Source organism: Sabethes cyaneus, chromosome 3 (genome assembly GCF_943734655.1).
Source record: "Sabethes cyaneus chromosome 3, idSabCyanKW18_F2, whole genome shotgun sequence".
NCBI lineage: Eukaryota > Metazoa > Arthropoda > Insecta > Diptera > Culicidae > Sabethes > Sabethes cyaneus.
The window spans coordinates 108,806,283-108,825,708 of NC_071355.1; the positions used below are offsets into that span (position 1 = coordinate 108,806,283).

At 41.0% G+C, this 19,426-nt stretch overlaps 1 protein-coding gene across 3 annotated transcripts in view; it reads left to right on the forward strand.

The window, feature by feature from the left end:
- The window catches only part of LOC128744567 (C2 domain-containing protein 5), a 255,968-nt gene that overhangs the window by 5,817 nt on the left and 230,725 nt on the right, over positions 1–19,426 (forward strand). For all 3 annotated transcript variants that reach the window (XM_053841668.1, XM_053841669.1, XM_053841670.1), the window contains exons 4-6: positions 5,261–5,347; positions 5,411–5,571; positions 5,649–5,833. In XM_053841668.1, coding sequence (XP_053697643.1) covers positions 5,261–5,347; positions 5,411–5,571; positions 5,649–5,833 — 433 coding nt within the window. The remainder of the gene's footprint in view (positions 1–5,260; positions 5,348–5,410; positions 5,572–5,648; positions 5,834–19,426) is intronic.

Below are 19,426 nucleotides of genomic sequence, written 5' to 3' on the forward strand. Positions count from 1 at the left end.
CGAAGAGAATTCCAAGTGACCCCTTATGAGTTCCGGTAGAACCGATGCCGAATGTTCCGGAATGTCCAGATCGACTCAAAATACATCCAAATGTCCACTAACGAGCTCGTGTTGAAAAATCCTGTCATTTGATACCCCATTTGCCATGTTTTTGAAGAGAATTTGAAATAGCCACTTTTGAGGCCCGGTAGAACCGACAACGGATGTTGCGGAGTGTGAGGTGTAAGCCAGCGCTCTACAGGATAGTGTAAAAGTCATTATTAGTGACTACAAATAAAATGGATAACTTTTGCGCAGTCAATTAAGCAGATTTCTAATTTTATTTCATCTGTTGTGACGTCAAAAAAAATCCCACCGCGATCTGGAATATCTCCGGGAAAATGGAACCATAATTTACCAGCATATTTTTCCATTAAAGGCCAATCTAATGTGGTTTTTTAAAGATTTGTTGCATTGCATTCTTCTTGTCAATCACAGTGAATATATTTTCATGAACTGATTTTTTATTTCAAACAAAAAAAAACTGCTTTTGAAATTTACAATAACGACTCATTTCACCTTAATGCAATGCGATGCTCCAAAGTTATGCATTGCGACATTTGCCCCTATTTAGACTACCCCGATTAACACGATTATCACAGTCGAATCTCGCACACGATTTCGCTCAAGGAAAATGAACTGAAAAAGAAGGAAAAGAAAGTCAAACTCATAAGCTGATTAAACTAACAGCCACTCAAGGGTTTTCCAGTAAGGCGTATAAGTGCGTAGTAATCAGAGATTACTTTTGTAATCATTTTCGAATTAATTAGGTAAACAATGGTAATCAGTAGAATAATCAATGATAATCTTAAGTACGATTCCTCTAAAAAAATGTCTGGAACTGCTCGAAAACCGAAAAAATCGAGCAGTTTTCCGGCTACTCGAATTTTCGTGTTTAAAAATAATCTGCAAAAATCTGCACACTTTTTCAAGAAGTCTGTGAAAGTTTAAAGAGCTTCGAACAAAAATCTGCACCAAAACAATAAAAGTTATAAAAACTGCAAATATCTGCAAATTTATAATGATCTGCAAGACCGTTCCAAAAATCTGGAATTTGCAGACAAATCTGCAAGTCTGGTATCCCTGCTAACGGGGTTAGTTTTTAATTTAAACAACTGGTAACCCTAAATATGCTGGAACTTGTGTGAACTGACTGCCCTGCTCTTTGTTATTGTTTTTAGGATTGGGCAAAATTCTCGAAAATATCGATAATTGAATATCAATTTCAAATCCGCCGCTTTATCGATACCGTTTATATATCGTTCGTGAAGCATCGATATTAGATTTATCGATACTATTTAAGGTGGCATTCTGGGATTAGAAAATGCAACACAAAAAAAGGATTAATAAAAATTAATCAATAAAAAACATGTTGAGCAAAGAAAGTGCCCCCAAAACATGCACGCAACACATCACTCGCTCCAGTGCAGCTCTATTTCGGACACGTCGCTTTGTACGGAAAACCGCACTCGTGCACACCTGTCACAGCTGTTCGCGCCCGATTGAATCGTATGCTGCCCGGAATCCACAAAAATATGATGGATTGTACTCCCGACACATCTGGATGACCTGCCGAAGAGTAAAAACTAGATCCGTAGTAGCATGGGCCTCCATAAAGCCCACCTGGTACTACCTTCGAACTCTCCTGTCACCGGGGATAGACGACGCAACAAAATCTGGGAGAGCACACTATTGGTGGCTTTGACCAGCGTTATGCTGCGGTAATTACAGCAATCTATCTGATCGCCCTTTCTGTAGATGGGAGAATCCACTCGTCCGGTAGCCCTCTCCCAAATCCCTGAAACCATCCAGTGACGTGTCGTTGCTGGCGGTTCTTGGCCATTCCTGCAGAGTTCCGCCGGGAGTAGTTCCTTTCCGGTTGTAACTCTTCTCGATCTCTGTCCCACCTCTGCCACTTTCACCGCTATTACGGCGCGTAAAAAACTGGAAAGTCTTTGTTAATGCCGTCAACGCCCAATACTACTCTTTGTGCTCTCTGGTTAGTTCTGAATTGCTGAAAATGGCGTATCGTATGCACTTACTATTCAATAAGCGTTAAACAGGTATAATCAATATATATAGAATGCCAGTGTCGCTGGTGTTTCATGGATATTTTGGTGGCAAACATGTTGCTGGTTCGTGTCTTGGATACGGGAACTACATTGTCAAATTGCCCAATAGAAAATTTTCCTGCCGACGAAATACCCCAAAACGACCAAATCGGGTGATTTATCCTACGTGATTTACGGAAAAGCAGAAGGATTTTTTATTGGGCTGCCTTTTTAGTTTGACAATCAGATTCCCGTTTCGAATCGATCACTCACACATATGCGCATACAGTGTAAATACGTAATTTTCAAATGTGTGATGTTTACCACGAGCACTGCAGCGACACTGGCATTCTATATATATTGATTCAACTGTTAAACATGTAAGTAACATTGTTCGAGGTTTTGCATAAAAGTCAATTCCAATAAAGTAAATTTGAGAATTAAGCCTATAGTAGATACCTGAAAAGAAAACAGCATGAGAAAAAATCCTTAATATATTGCTTTCTTGAGCATTTCCTGGCCTAGTTTGAACCTATATTGTTTTCTGTTGCATATCCCGCTTTATCAAAACAGTATCGGGATGAAATTATCGATTTAGCATAATATCGACGTCGTAAGTCAAAGTAAATTGATATATACCAGGTATATGACAATGCGAGCTGTAATATACACTTTGCACTAACACATCTACACTAGTTCTGAGATTTCGAGCATTTTGTATGGAAAATTAGTTAATTTTTAAAAAAAATCGTTGGATACGCAAGATTTGTCTATTTTTTTCTCACAGTTTTTATGTTTATGCTTAGAACACTATTTCTAGTAAGTATTTTCATGAATACAATGAAGTGCAACATTCCAAATTGCAAGCGGAAATTTTTTCGTCAAAACGGTATCAAGATGTCTCAAAGAAATGTCGTTATATCGCTTTCCTACAAGTAGTAAAACAAAAAAGATTTTTTTTAAAATGCTCGGACATGATTGTTCAATAAGCAGCATGAGCAACATTGTTATCCGCCCGCGATATTTTTCGTCTGATTTCTGGTAAGCTTTTAAAGTGTTAATTATCTTCTAAGACCGTTTTGTAGCAATCTAAGATTACTTTTTATGGTTTTCTACGTAGTGTTGAGACGGGTAAATTTATGATAAAAAGGTATCATCTTGGAACAGTGACTTCAACTTAAGGATTTTCAAGCAGTAGCACAAGCATCTATTCGAATAAAACTATTTGTTAAAAGAAGACATCAAAGGCAGATATTCAAGAGCATCATGCAAGCAAAATGTTGGATGGAACGTGTTTTAATTTAAGCAACCGTATACCGTATTGATCGTGAAGTATTAGAAACATTAATTCATTTTTCAATTGCACATCGAAATAGTTAGTCACCCATGTTCTCAAATTTTTTACGCATAATAAAGAAGGCTACAAGTGCAAATGACTTTGAAATATATTCCTTACATTTCATTGTAAATGTTCAAATATTTCTCTGGAATAATATAGATGCATTCATTAATTACAATTAATTTAGTTTTAATTTTCATGCAAGTTCCACCATATTTCAGAACTATTTCTTCTTCTTTCTACACACACTAATGCAACCCTCGATGGTCACATACCTGGTATATATCAATTTACTTTGGTCGTAAGTATCGATGAAATATATCGAAATATCGGCCTTCGAGTATCGATATCGCGGGCATCGATACGGTATCGCCCAATACTAATTGTTTTGGTAGGCAGTTGCAAGCACTTACTTACTTAGGTGGCTTGCCGTCCTAAGACAAAGCCTGTTGAACAAAATTTCTCCATGTAACTCGGTTGAGGGCTACCACTCTCCAATTTTTCGGACACCGAGTACTCTCCGCTAGATCTCGCTCCACCTGGTCTAACCATCTTGCTCGCTGCGCTCCTGGTCGTCTTGTTCCTACCGGATTTGAGGCGAACACCATCTTTGCAGGGTAGTTGTTCGGCATTCTTGCAACATGCCCTGCCCATCGCATCCGTCCAGCTTTAGCCACCTTCTGGATACTGGGTTCGCCATAGAGCTGTGCGAGTTCATGGTTCATCCTCCGCCTCCATACTCCGTTCTCCTGTACGCCGCCGAAGATCGTTCTTAGCACTCGTCGTTCGAAAACTCCGAGCACTCGCAGGTCCTCCTCGAGCATTGTCCATGTTTCATGCCCGTAGAGAACAACCGGTCTAATAAGCGTCTTGTACAGGGTGCACTTTGTACGGGGACTTAGTCTGCTCGACCGCAATTGCTTGTGGAGCCCATAGTAAGCACGACTTCCGCTGATAATACGCCTCCGAATCTCACGGCTGGTATTATGTCCGCCGTTACCAGTGAGCCAAGGTAGACAAATTCATCGACTACCTCAAACTCATCGCCGTCGATCAATATACTACTGCCCAAGCGGTGTCGTTCGGCCTCGGTTCCGCTGGCCAGCATGTGCTTTGTTTTAGACGTATTTACCTTTAACCCAATCTTTTCTGCTTCGCGCTTTAGTCTGGTGTACTGTTCAGCCACCGCCACAGATGTTCTGCCGATAATATCCATATCATCGGCAAAGCAGACGAATTGACTAGATTTGTTGAATATCGTGCCCCGCGTGTTGATATCCGCTCGGTTCATAACACCTTGTAGCGCTATGTTGCAGTTGCAAGCAACGAATATTCATTCTCCGATCGGATTTCTACCATAATCGTTATTGGGAAAACGCAATGTGAAACAGATTAAACACGCTAGATCAGCACAAACAAATCGTGTTTATGAGCATTGTCTGCATAAGCAAATGATGTCATATTGAGTATGACGTTTGAACCATTTTTAATTTGCACGTCGTGCAAACCAACGGGGTTCAAATTAAAAAATGTTCAGATCAAAAACGGTCAAACGAACGGGGGTCCACGGTATTTAGTCAATTTCTAACGCATTTATATTAATTTTTTTCGTATTAAAAAAGGATCTCGATTTTGACACGATGTCGAATTTGACAACATACGCGACACGCGTTTATCCCATACGCGAAATCCCATACAGTTGGATATAGTAAATTCGTAGTCCTACGCCGAATCTGTGTTTGTGTACAGAGACACAAATTCTTTTACTTTGTACAAAGTTCTAAAGTATTCTACAATCGTTCTCCATGAAAATATATTGTTTCATTTTCAGGCGAAGTCAATCTTATCGTAAAAGTCGATTTGTTTATCGATTTCAATAAATTTCGTCAAAGTTCGTGTGGAGTTAAATTTTTCCATTGTAGGTATTTATACACACTTATGTGCAGCGGAATGGCACTTGAATAATTTCTTCATTTTTCAGCACCTTCAATTCCACATGGATACAGTGTGCAGATTGTTCACGGATTCGTAGAAGAGTTAGTCGTCAATGACGATCCAGAGTATCAATGGATCGATAAAATTAGAACCCCTCGAGCTTCCAACGAAGCTAGGCAAATTGCATTTATAAAATTGTCTGGCCAGGTAAATCCTAATAATGTGTAGATACTTGTTTTATCCTCAAAAACAAAACAAAAATGGCAATGACGTATATTTTTTAGGTGCAAAGGAAAATGGGATTGAAGGCAATAGACCTAGGTGCTAATGCAGTAATTGGATATACGCAGTGTTTCGATTTGGAAGGAGATGTAGGCGTTGTCGCTCGAGGAATTGGAACAGCCGTAACATTGATAAAGAGTCACGAGAATGTAATTCACCAAATTTTTGATAACCCAGTGGCAGACCAGTAAGTTCTCTTTTACACTTTATGTCTTTTTTTCTCTTTTTTCCGGGTTATCCAACTGGTCGCTTAATAGCGTATAAAACTCTGCACTGGACCCTTTTGTGATGTCAACAAAGTGACAGGGCGACCTCAGATATCAGTTCTACCTGACGAAACAGGCAATGTCGCCCGCTAAAACACAGGTAGAGCCCCAAGCATACTGTGTTACCTGACTCATAACGAATATACATTATATACGGGGGCGGGTCTCATAGCTCACTAACTTTGTGGTTTTTCGTTTAATTGATCATAAATTCGACTAGAGCATACAAATATTAACTATTTAACATAAGAAATTACATGTTTACTCCAAAAATAAAAGCATGAGAGGTTTTAGAATTTCGGAAATAGGGGTGCGTTATGAGTCAGATAACACAGTATCCGTCACACCTATGCGGAGGCATTTCGTGGACTCTACGAACTGACTCTAAGATCTCTCTGCCAAAGGCCGGAATGTCATATTTTAAATATAATGATGATGATGATGATGAGAAGAAAAATGATGATCGAATTTGTAAATGTGCTTTGGCCTGGACTTTTTGTACTACTTAAGTTGTAAAATGTAGTATAGTGAATTCGTCAGCCCCGCCTAACACAGGTCCTCAATCGCGCGCCCGCTATCAATTTTCCAACACATACAACCATAAATGAACTAATGGGAAAGACAAATTTCGGAGCATTAGCGATCATCAACTAATCAGGGCAAATTTAATCTTTCATCCGCCAAGCATTTATGCACTGTCCTAAGATTTTTTTTTGTATGCCAGAAGGGCATTGGGTTAATAAGCCATTGCGACGGTCTTAATGATCGTCTTTTGTGGCAGGGCCTGATTGCTGTACACAGTTTACGGATCGCTCATACCTGTAGAGAATTGTGATAACGTAAATTGAGAACTGTGATAACGATGACTGTGATAACGATGACTGTGATAATTTATTTTATTCAATTTGCACTAAGGTCCATTATAAACCGTTCACTATTCCTCTGTCAGCTCACGTCTGCTCCTGTCGGAAACCTTTCTCTAATAGTCCTTCTTTTCTCTACGACTGCTTAAACTCATGATCATAGTTCAAACTCTACAATCCTACTTAGCTTTTATTAATTCCATATGGTATATAATTACTAAATTTTGCTGGCTGTTTCCTGATGCGCTTCTCACAATTCTGCCCATTAGCCTTATCTTGAGTTACATTAGAGTTATCAAAATTTTCGAATTTCTTTAAGTGTGTTACATTTCGTCTATATTCTTCTGATCTGATTGTTACATCTCCACCTATTTTTTTCACAGCCTCAAATTGTTCTGTAGAGAAATCTGCCTCTAATTTATTATTTTTCTTCATTCTTTTGGCTAATACGCGATCTCCTATTTGAATATCACTTTCCTGAGCTCTTCTTTTCCGATCAGCATATATTCTTCCCTTTTCCTTTTCAACTCTATCATGATCTCGTACTTCCTCATCATAGATTTCTTTTGCTGGAACTCCAGGCAACCTGTTCCTTTTTTTTGCCAAACATCAATTTTGCAGGACTTTTTCCAGTTGTGCTATGTTTTGTAGAGTGATAAGTTAATAAAAATTTGCGTAATTCTATTCTCCATTCTTTCCCTAATTCTTTAGCAATCCTTAATCTTTTTAATAGTGACCTATTCTAACGTTCAACTTCTCCACGTGTGACCCGGGGCTACCGAAGACGTCCATGATTACAACACAGAACAGAAGTGGAAGTTCGAACAATCGTTCGAGCAAAACCTGGCATCTACGCTCTGGTCTAAAACTCTACCAATAAGTAAGAACTTTGACGATTTCTTGTTTTGAGTGCACTTGTCATTCAAAATCTCGTCTAAACGAAATTCCTCAACTCGTCTAAATATTTCAGTTTTACTTCGCACATAGGAGTATTTGATGCAAAATGTTGGCCATAAGTCCAAAATGGAAAATGCATGATTTTATCTAAATATCGTTTCTATTATCACAATAGAACACAAGTCACGTGAGTTGTGCTCTTGCCGGATTGATTGATATTTTTTTTCACAGGGTATGCTGTTATTTTGGATAGCAGTTTTCAAGAAGCATCCTATCGCTAGGTATATGTTGACTTTAATCGTCTTCAAGAAGATATTGGAAAATACTGCATAGTAGAAAATGGTCAAACATTAAATAATTTAACTGAAATTACTCGAGTTAGATAAAAAACCAGTTTTTTATTTTCACATATGCTTGAGATAAAACTTCAAGCTTTCAGAAACGGCCAAGTTTGATTTTTTTCGTTTGCCCCTTTTTGAGATATTCTATTCCAAAAAAGACTGAAAAACACAGGAAACACGTTAGAAGTCGTTATACGTATGAGTTTTCAACATACAATGTTCTACAAAAATATGTCTTTTGATAAGATAACCAACTTTGTAAAACATTATGATGCAATAAAACCACTGCATTTGAAGAAATCAGCGAAAAAGTGATTTTTGAGAGGTCTTGTTGTAAAACACCCTGTAAGTTAGAAACGCCTGTCTTTGGTAAAGTTACTTATATAATCTTTAGCTACAACTTTGTCGAAGAAATTATCCTTCTCTCTCTTTCTTATAAAAAGTTATCATGTGTTATGTGTTTACAAGCCCAACTAGAACTTAGTCGTTGATTTCGCATTAATTGTCTTTTAGAGCTGTACAACTTTGCTGAATATTGTGGGGAGCTATTTTGAACCACAAAAAACTTTCCACTTAATTTTCGCTGCTGGACCACTGTGTAATCAGGCGGAAATTGATTTTGGTTTCCACTTTAACGGTTGGTGTTCTTGATGTGATCTGTCATACAGTCGAGGGAATGCCCGGTAGCACCATCATTCGCTAACGACCCGGTGGTTGTCGTTACGCTTTCCATTATTCCACATTGAGCGATCTGTTTCATTCACCTCATATGGAACGTCCATATTATTGGGCCTGACTTCCATGCAGTCAGAGACTGAAGTTGCTAAGGGTGTCAATGAATTCCCGAAGTATGCGAAGATGACCGATTTGGTCACCTTCGAGTATGGTTTTACTCCTTTGCAACCGTATTTCTCCGAGCTCTGCTTCCTTCTTCACATGAAGATGCAAAGGTAGTAAGCATAGCATTGTCTCCATGACTGCAGTAGGTGTTGTACGCATGGCACTGGTAACTGTAAGCTGCTGAACTTTGTACTTTGTTTTTGCTGAACGCTGAACTTTGTTTAGTTTGGCTTGGGCTGTCACCTCATTCACCTTTGGCCAGAAGTTGCAGATAGCCGAAGTTGCATTCTTAACAGCATAATCTAGGTGGGCAGCCCAGTTCAGTTTTTTATCGAGAATTATTCCGAGGTATTTGACTTCATTACTGAAGCCCAGTCTGACACCATTTAGTATAGGGGGAGTAATGGTATGTTTCCATCGCCTAGTGAATGGTATAACGACTGTTTTGGTGGAGTTTACATTAAGTCCCTCTTGTGAGCACCATAACATGGTGGTGTTTAGAGCTCCTTGCAAGCGACTTGACAATACTGCGTCAAACTTACCTCTGACGATAAGTACAACGTCGTCGGCGTAAGCAATGGTCTCATAACCAAGCTGTGATAGCTTGTGAAGGAGTACGTCGGCCACCAGTAACCAGAGCAGGAGGGAGAGAACCCCTCCCTGTGGACATCCTTTGATCACCGAAATCGTGACCGACGTATTTCCCAATGATGCTGTAATTTCTCTGCTCGAGAGCATTGCTTGAATCCAGCTCATTGTAGTGTGGTCGTTGGTCTTTTGACAGAGAGCCGTATTAATTGACGCGAAGGACGTGTTATCAAAAGCACCTTCAATATCAAGAAAAGCACAAAGTGCTGTCTCTTGGTATTTGAGCGATTTCTCAATTAACGTCACTAAGCAGTGCAGTTTCCGTAGATTTACCGTGTTGGTAGGCATGTTGACTTACATGTAATGGAGAGTTTTTTAAAAACTCATTGCGGATATAGTTATCCGTGATTTTCTCCATCAGCTTAAGAAGCGTTGAAGTCAGACTTATCGGTCTGAAAGCCTTAGGCATGGTTTTGTCTCTTTTGCTAGCCTTAGGTATGAACACCACCCTGACTTTCCGCCAATTCTCCGGGATATGTCCCAAAATGAAACTGGCTCGAAAGAGGTTGAGGAGCTCGGACATTATAACACCATCCGTTTTTTGTAAGAAAATGGGTAGAATACCATCCGGACCTGGAGATTTCATTGGTTCAAAAGAGCTGAGTGCCCATTTGATCGAAACCTCCGTAAACAATCGGCGTGCAAGTAGAACCGAGTCATTTGACACATTGTGTAATGACCCATTTCGCTCCTACCCGCCTATGTCTTGTCCGGTGGTCACTGTCGAGCCAGGGAAGTGCGTGTTCATTAGAACTTCCAGAGTTTCCCTGGTGGTAACAGTGAGACTCCCATCCTCTTTTAATTGCCCTAGCCCATTGCAGTGGTCCTTGGACATCGCTTTCTGCAGACGCGTAGCCTCTGGCAGAGTTTGTATGCTTTCGCAAAATTTAACTCGTGATTTCCTTTTGGCTTTTCGTAGCTCAGCGTTGTATTTGGCGAGGGAGGCTCTGTAGTCGTCCCAGTTAGACGTGATTTTGGTCCTATTGAACAGACACCTAGCCTTCCGACGAAGATTGCTAAGCGTCTCATTCCACCAGGGCACATCACGGCAAACTGTTCGCGTGTTTACGGGACAGTTTGTGTTGCACGCGTCTGTGATCCTGCATTGCAGGTCACTAGCGGCAATATCCAGCTCAACTGGAGTTCGTATATCATTGTGACAGGAATTACGTGAAGCAATCACATCAGTTTTCTCCGGATTCCTGAATTGTTCTCTCTTTAGAGGATTAGCCTCGACGTCGAAAATGATATGTCTGTGGTCTGATAAATTTGGTTCATCAGAGACATGCCAATTTTTGACTTTCTCAGTTATAGAGGCGCTACATAGAGTAAGTTCTAGGACCTCTTGTCAGATAGCGTTTATAAAGGTGGGGTCATTCCCTACATTGATTACATAGACATCGTTAGAAGTAAGATATTCAAGTAGGTACTCACCCCTGTTATTTGTGTCCGAGCTGCCCCATATCGTGTGGTGCGCATTTGCGTCGCAGCCTATCACGTCGCTATCACGTGGTGCGCATTTGCGTCGCAGCCTATCACGTCGCGTTGGATGAGTTCTGTAATTGGAGAAAATGTTATTTTCTTATTTAACAGAATGGCAGTCCTAGGCTTGGACTGTGTATTACAATAGATTAACTTACCATTACCGCCGGATAGACCGAGGATCGTGGTATCGTTGATCCATGGCTCCTGGATCAGAGCAGCACTCAGCTGCTCTTTGGTGAACCTCCGGCATAGGACACTAGACGCGCCCTTGGCATGGTGGAGGTTCACCTGAATGCAGCGAAAGCTGCTCATTTTGAGGCAGTATTGCCGTTTTCAGCTTGATCCAATACTGGATCGAGCCTTGGCGAACGGGTACCAGCAGCGGTTTCCCTGAGTTGAGCGGCTGGGTCGCTCACACCGGCAGGCTTCGGTTGCCGCAGGCGACAGGCCACAGATGTCCGACCCGCACTTAACGGCGGATTGAGCAGCTCGGACACAAATAAAAGGGGTGAGTACCTACTTGAATATCTTACTTCTAACGATGTCAATGTGATCGATGTAGGGAATGACCCCACCTTTATAAACGCTATCTGACAAGAGCTCCTTGACCTTACTCTATGTAGCGCCTCTATAGCTGGGAAAATCAAAAATTGGCATGTCTCTGATGAACCAAGATTATCAGACCACAGACAAATCATTTTCGACATCGAGGCTAATCCTCTAAAGAGAGAACAATTCAGGAATCCGGAGAAACAGGGTGGCAACTCAAACCGTGATTTCAAATTCCTGGTTTTTTCCCGGTTTTCCTGGTCGATTTTTAAAAAATTCCTGGCTTTCGAATATAACACAAAATTAGCATCAAGAATGGAAAAATACAAGTTTTTTTGTGTTGAATATTATGCTGGAAAGTTTGCCGGGTTATCTATCCCCTTTTACTTTTTTTTCTAGAGTAAAGTTAAAATTTTATATTTGCTACACTGTCAAGGATTGAAACCGACGGTGAGTCTTCTCTAGCAAAATTTTCTCATGAAAATGCGTCGGCTACTTCAGCTAAGGTAAACATTATGAGAAAAATCTGCGAAAGAAGCAAAATCGAGACAAAATCGGACAAGATACTTTTTCTCGTCCGGGTCCGTCTTTTACACCGGTACCCACCGTAGCCTACTGACTTTAGCCAGATATACGATTGCCATCTTTGTGTGTATGTAGTGTATGTAGCTCGTGATTCATAAAACGTTCCCGCCACTCTCCGCTTTCAGTTTGTACTCCGCCAAATATCATCCGCAGCATCTTCCGGTCAAACACGACAAGAGCGCGTATTTTCACTGTGAGCGACGTCACAGCTTTAAGTCTGTAAAGAACTACCGGTTAAATAAGGGTTTTGTACATTGTCAGCTTCGTACAGCGGCGTATGCTTCTTGATCGTAGCGTTATGCGAAGGGCAAAGCAGATCCAATTTCCTACTTGAATGCGAATTAAGAATATTGCGCAACAAAAGAAATGTGTGATATACAGTGAAGCTGTTCAGAAAATCTTCAGTGAAAGTTGACGGAGTACTCTAGAGAAATGTCAGAACAAACCACGGAAGAAGGTTCGGTTGCAAATACAAACTGGAATAGAAATAACTTTCTGATTACTTAGAATAGCCTGTTGACAAGGCTGAGCCAATTCTACGGGCACCAATCATCGCTTCGAACATCTCTGCCTGATCTAAAAAGTAAATATATACTGTAGTTATGCGATGAGTAATTCATGAAGAATGAAGAAATCGTTGTAGTACCAGAACCAGTCTAGGCTGCAGTCGAATTGCTGTACCGGAAAAACTCTACGACTCTAGAGCTGCTCTCGGAGCACCTCGCACAACTGCTGTTCGATTTACTGTATTGGTAGAATTTCAGAGAAAGATCTTATACTTAAATTTATTCGTTTTATAATTAACCGCACTATTCGTGATTTAAAAACAAATGACTTTGTAATATTTTTCAAGGCATCAAGAATGTTTTGCTAGTAAAATTCTGTAAGGTACTTCCTTTTTGCGAGGACACTGAATGAAGATTCTCTGCCTCAAGTTTTTTCATAAGAATTTATTCATTAACATTTGTTCTCGTTTAAGAGATGACATGATAAATTCTCTTCGCGTTCTAAAACTTAATTTTTTTAACCGAAAACCCGGTTTTCGAAATACCCCCCGGTACTGGCATTTCTATTCAGGAGTGCAGGTTTTCTTTTATATAAATGTTTTTGTGACGTTTACTTTCCCTCATCCAAACCCTCCCATTCCTCCTGATCCTTTTCCCTTCCCAGCAGGTAAGTGATGATGATAAGGCAAAAGCAGCGAGGCACAAATATCCAAAATAAATATGAAGAACGTGCCACCCGAGCCAAAAATTCTGAAACCTTTTGAGGATTGAAACCACCCGTTAAGTTAACTTAATCTAGCACGATTAACTAATTTAAAAAGAAATTTCGTACTTATTTAAAATTTAATTCATTCTGTAACTCGAATTGAAAGCTTACTATTCAATTTGTAAAATTAAGACTTAAGAGTTGCGGAATGTGGCCACAGATTACTTCACAGACCCTTGCCCAACAACTTGTCTTGCCAGTTGGCTCAATGGGCAAGAAAAGTTAGCAGTTTGTAGCTCCAAATACTGGAACTAATCGAGGTCCAGGAGACTTACGAGTCTTGGAGCGAATAAACAATAAAAATGATCGTACCCTGATTCCAAATACAACGAAAACCAAGATTGAGTGTGCACGAACCAGGGCGACTAAGACAGCAACCCATCAACGATACACCAAGATGGAAAGCGATGTTAAGAAGTTCTGTAAACGGGACAAAAGAGCCAGAGTCAACTAACTAGTTGAAGAGGGTCACTACCAGCAGACATATTCACTTATTGCAGAAATTTTTTGCTACCTTAGTGGTGTTAGCATCAATGCGAGGATGTCGTCACGGGCAGAGCTGACTAATTACTGATCGACCGTCCGACCGACTGAAACAAGCTTAACCGTTGAACTAAACATTTAAAAAACTCTTCCGAGTCTCAAATTCCGCAGACTAGAAAAATCAACAGTGCGTGATGCCCACAGTACGTCGCATCGACCATGTCAACCTGGAAGTGCCGTTGTTAATTGAAATTGAATATATGAACTCTTGTAAAGCATCAGGAATAGTCTGCATTTCAGCCGAGAGGCTGAAAGCTTGCCCAGTATTGTCATCGCAAATGTTGCTCTTCGGCAATATCTGCAAAACTGCAACATTTCCAGTGGATTGGATGCAAGGCGTTTCAGTAAGTCACCAAGAAACAGAACCAATCTGAATGTGGGAACTAGGGCGGCGTCAGGTTTTTCTGTATCGCTCTTGTAGTACTCCGAAAGGTGATTTTTGAGCGAATCCAGGAGAAAATTCGCGCTACTCTCCGGCAGTAGCAAGCTGGATTCCGTGCCGGCCGATCGTGTGTGGATCAGATCACGACACTCAGTATAATATTGGAGCAAATCATCGAAATCCAGGACTGCCTTCTGTTAGTGCTTCTTGATTTCGAAAAAGCATTTGACCGACTAAATCACAAACACATCTCGGCGTATTCTGAAGGCCTAGAGAAGTTCCTGGTATGCTATATGCTCATCGACGCTCAGTATGAGGCGGTTTCGTGCAAATTGCTGCACGATGACCTACTGTGGGGCCCTGCTACAGGAGTGAGACAGGGTTACATACCGTTCCTCGTCGTCATGAATAAAATTTTAATTGTCATTGATAGCAAATCTAACCGAGCATTACCCTGAAACTCTTTGACAATGGAGCTATTAAATGACCTCGAGCTGACCGACGACATTTTCTTGCTCTCCCAATGGCAATATCATATGCAGAGAAATTTAAATGGTTTGTGTTACATCTTCAGGTCTTTGCGACCATAGTCAACGTCGCAAAAACCAAGTCAGTGGGAGTGAACAATAACAATTCCTCCAATTTCACAGTAGAGGTTGAGGTGGAAGATTTTGGTAGCCAGACAAACGGTGGTGCCAAGACCGATATAGACAAACAAATCAGGATGACTAGCGGCGATATTTTGGATCTTACTTTGGAACGTTTGGTGCTCAAATCAGATCGGAGACAACTGCAGGTCTTCGTTAATCGTTGCCTGAATACATTATTCGGGCTTGATGACCTAACACTCGATCGTTGATATCACCAGCGCCAGATAGAAACAGAGATTTGGAAACGTAGGTAAAGGTGGATCTGACATATTTTGAGAAGAGAATCGAACGAAATCTGCAGGAAAACTGGACTCAACTGTAATCCACAGGGAGAGCAGAAGAGGCAAACCTAGAGGCTAATGGTGGGCTACGCCGTCAACGTCAGTCAACTGATTCAGACTATTGATGCAAATCTCTCCTGGCGACAGGTGAAAGCCAGGGCATATGACCATCGACAGTTGGGAAAGCAGACTTTTTGGTTTTGTCGAACCAGCGGACATGACCACACAAGTAATTAAGCAACCAGCAAGCAACTAATTTTCTTTCCTGGTTTTGGGTGAAAATTCCTGGTTTTTTCCCGGTTTTTCCTGGTGAAAAAAAAATCCTGGTCTTTTCCTGGTTGAGTTGCCACCCTGCGGAGAAAACCAATTGGGGTTCTTTTAGGGATCATCTGATTGCTTCACGTAATTCCTGTCACAATGATTTATGAACTCCAGTTGATATCGCCGCTCAGACGCGTACAACACAAACTGTCCCGTAAACACGCGAACAGTTTGCCGTGAGGTGCCCTGGTGGAATGAGACGCTTAGCAATCTCCGTCGGAAGGCTAGGCGTCTGATCAATAGGACCAAAATCATGTCTAACTGGGACGACTACAGAGCCTCCCTCACCAAATACAACGCTGAGCTATGAAAAGCCAAAAGGAAATCACGAGTTAAATTTTGCGAAAGCATGCAAACTCTGCCAGAGGCTACGCGTCTGCAGAAAGCGATGTCCAAGGACCACTGCAATGGTATAGGGCAATTAAAAAATCAGAGGGGTTGTGCACAAGACACGACCGCATATATAGGTGACGCAGGACTACGTAAGCCTGCATATTGTAATATTGCATACGTTCCATCCTCAAAAGATTTCAGAGTTATTTCAATATGCATGTGAAAAAAATTTAACAAAATCAAGAACACAAACTATTGTTTTCCTACTACCTTACAGAAATTGAAGATTGTTTTTATTACCCATGGTTACCCACGTTGAAGGGATTTTACCAATTCAATCCTATTTTATCAACAGCACATCTTTTCACTACACTTCTAATGAAACGGAAAGCATGCGTATTCATACAGAGTCATATTATAACCGAACACTACAGCTGTAGCACGTTTTTCCAACACAGATATCAAATTCGCCTAGGTTTGTTTAATCGTCTCGCAGTAAAGAATTTGCGATCTGTTGTGGCAACGAACTTCTGTCGTTTTTTCTGGCACACTTCCCTAACACAGACATCAAATTGGACTAGGTTTAATCGCGTTCGTAAGAAATCTGTTGGCACGAGGGAGTTTTGTCACTCTTTCTGGCATACTTCCCAAGCAAGGACATCAAAATGGTCTAGGTTTAATCGCGGTGTTAAAAAATCTTGTTGAAATGAGGAAACTTTGTCACTTGTTTTGACTTACTTCCCAAGCACAGATATCAAATTGGTATAGGTTCATCCTAAAGAATCTTCCAACCAATCACGAAGCGAGAATTCTGGTGAAACATAGGTTTATCATTTTCAATTTTTCAATGGTTCAACATCAAGAATCCATACTTCTCTTCATTTGGACCAATTCTTAGAAGATTTTTCAATCGATTGATGTAAGAATATTGAAAACGTTCGGAAAACCGCTGAGCTATTGGCGCTCAATACCTTTCATTTTTCGTGACGCTCGCATTTTTCGATTTTTTGGAATGACACCCTATCTCAAAACTTGCCGTAAGACGTAGTTCTACGTCAAAATAGGATGGGAGTCTCACTGTTACCACCAGGGAAACTCTGGTAGTTCTAATGAAGACGCACTTCCCTGGCTCGACAGTGACCACTGGACAAGACATAGGCGGGCAGGAGCGGAATGGGTCATTATACAATCTGCCAAATGACTCGGTTCTACTTGCACGCCGATTGTTTACGGAGGCTTCGATCAAATGGGCACTCAGCTCTTTTGAACCAATGAAATCTCCAGGTCCGGATGGTATTCTACCCATTTTCTTACAAAAAACAAATGGTGTTATAATGTTCGAGCTCATCAACCTCTTTCGAGCCAGTTTCACTTTGGAATATATCCCGGAGAATTGGCGGAAAGTCAGGGTGGTGTTAATACCTAAGGCTGGCAAAAAAGACAAAACCATGCCTAAGGCTTTCAGACCGATAAGCCTGACTTCAACGCTTCTTAAGCTGATGGAGAAAATCACGGATAACTATATCCGCAATGAGCTTTTAAAAAACTCTCCATTACATGTAAGTAAACATGCATACCAACACGATAAATCTACGGAAACCGCACTGCACTGCTTAGTGACATTAATTGAGAAATCGCTCAAATATCAACAGACAGCACTTTGTGCTTTTTTTGATATTGAGGGTGCTTTCGATAACACGTCCTTCGTGTTAATTAATACGGCTCTCTGTCAAAAGACCAACGACCAGGTCCCGCTGGCTAGGCTGGCCGGCCGGCAGAAGGGCAAGTTCCTCCGCTTCCTCCTTTGAGTAGCCCTTGCTCCGGTACCACTTTTACCGTCGCCGTTGCACGTTGGAGAGACGCTTGGCCACAACTCCGGAAGTCTCAGGTTGCCCCTTGACTTCAGGTGGCATCGCCGGATCGGGAAGGTTATCCGCGTCGCTCTCCGCATTCCCTGTTGGTGAATTGAGGATTAGGGATAAAGCCGAGAGTCCCAAGATACAAAGTAAATTGAGCGCAACACAACCTGGACGTTCACGGTTGTCGACAGAAGCTTAAAAATATAGAGTCGCACCTGCTTCCCAACCCTCGAGACCAAAAAGCTAAGTACTCAGTATTCAACACTGAAAACTGCCCGCTAGAAACACTATTATTGTGAATTAAATGAAATATAGTATAAGAATTACCTAATTTTCCCATCTGCTACCTAAACACCTCTATTATTACCCGTAATCATTGTAGAGTGCTCTTATCCTCTAACTGAACGTGTTGATTCAGAGGTAGCAAGTGGAGGATAACTTTTAGAGCCTTCGAAGGTGTGCTTTTCATTGCTCCGTTTATGGCCATGCATGCTAATCGTTTGTTCAACTTTTTAATAGGCGTGGCTTCTGTACTTTTTGGCCACCGTACCAACGAAGCATAAGCTATCCTAGGTTTCACAGTGGTGGTGTAGACCCACAACGCCATTTTTGGTTTCAGGCCCCATGTTTTTCATACCATTTTTGAACATACCCATAGGGCAGTGTTTGCCTTGCTAATTATTGAATCTAAGTGTGCGTTCCAAAATAATTTAGCGTCTAGGATTACCCCAGATATTTAACTGAGACGGTACATTTGATTTCTTCTTCCCCAAGGTGTAGAGACTGTAACTTCAGTTTCCTCTTCCTAGTGAAAGGAACAATTGTTTTTGAAGGATTATTGCCCAGGCGTTCTTTACTCCACCAAGATAGTGTGAGGTCTTAATTTGCAATTTGCAGGTCTGAGGGCCTTAATTTGCATTCTATCCGATATCACGTCGTCGAATTTTCCACGAACCATGATGACTAAATCATCAGCAAAACCCACAACTTCGAAAACTTTTGCCTCTAAGCTTCTCATAAGATCATCAACTACCAATGACCACAGCAGGGGTGAAAGGACCCCTCCTTGTGGGCAACCATTGGTTCCAGTCACCGTTGTTGGCAGCCCTCCCAGCTCCGAGGTGATTTGGCTATGTGTGAGCATTATACGGATCCATTCGACTAGACAGTTTTCAAATGGTCTTCTCTTCATCGCATTTGCCATTGATAAATAAGAAGCATTATCAAAGGCCCCTTCGATGTCGATAAACGCGTCTAATGCTGTTTCTTTCGATGAAAGAGACTTTTCAATTTTTGTCACGAGCGTGTGTAGTGCTGTGATTGTAGATTTCCCAGCTTGGTAATCTAATCATGTATTCAGACTTAATGTATTCATATAATACCTTTTCCATAGTTTTCAACAATACTGATGATAAACTGATTGGTCTGAAGGCTTTTGGAAGTGATGATAATAGTTTTATTAAAGACCCTTTAACATAGTCATTCGGGTCCAGGTTTTGGAAGTGATTTGTCACGTTTTCCTGGTTTTGGTATAAATACAACTTTTACCAATCTCCATGTAGACGGAATATGATTTAGTATCAGACTTGCCTTAAAAATCTCGATTGGAGATGGAATTAGCGCAGATTCTCCATTTTGAATCTGCGCTGGCAAAATCCCTTCTGC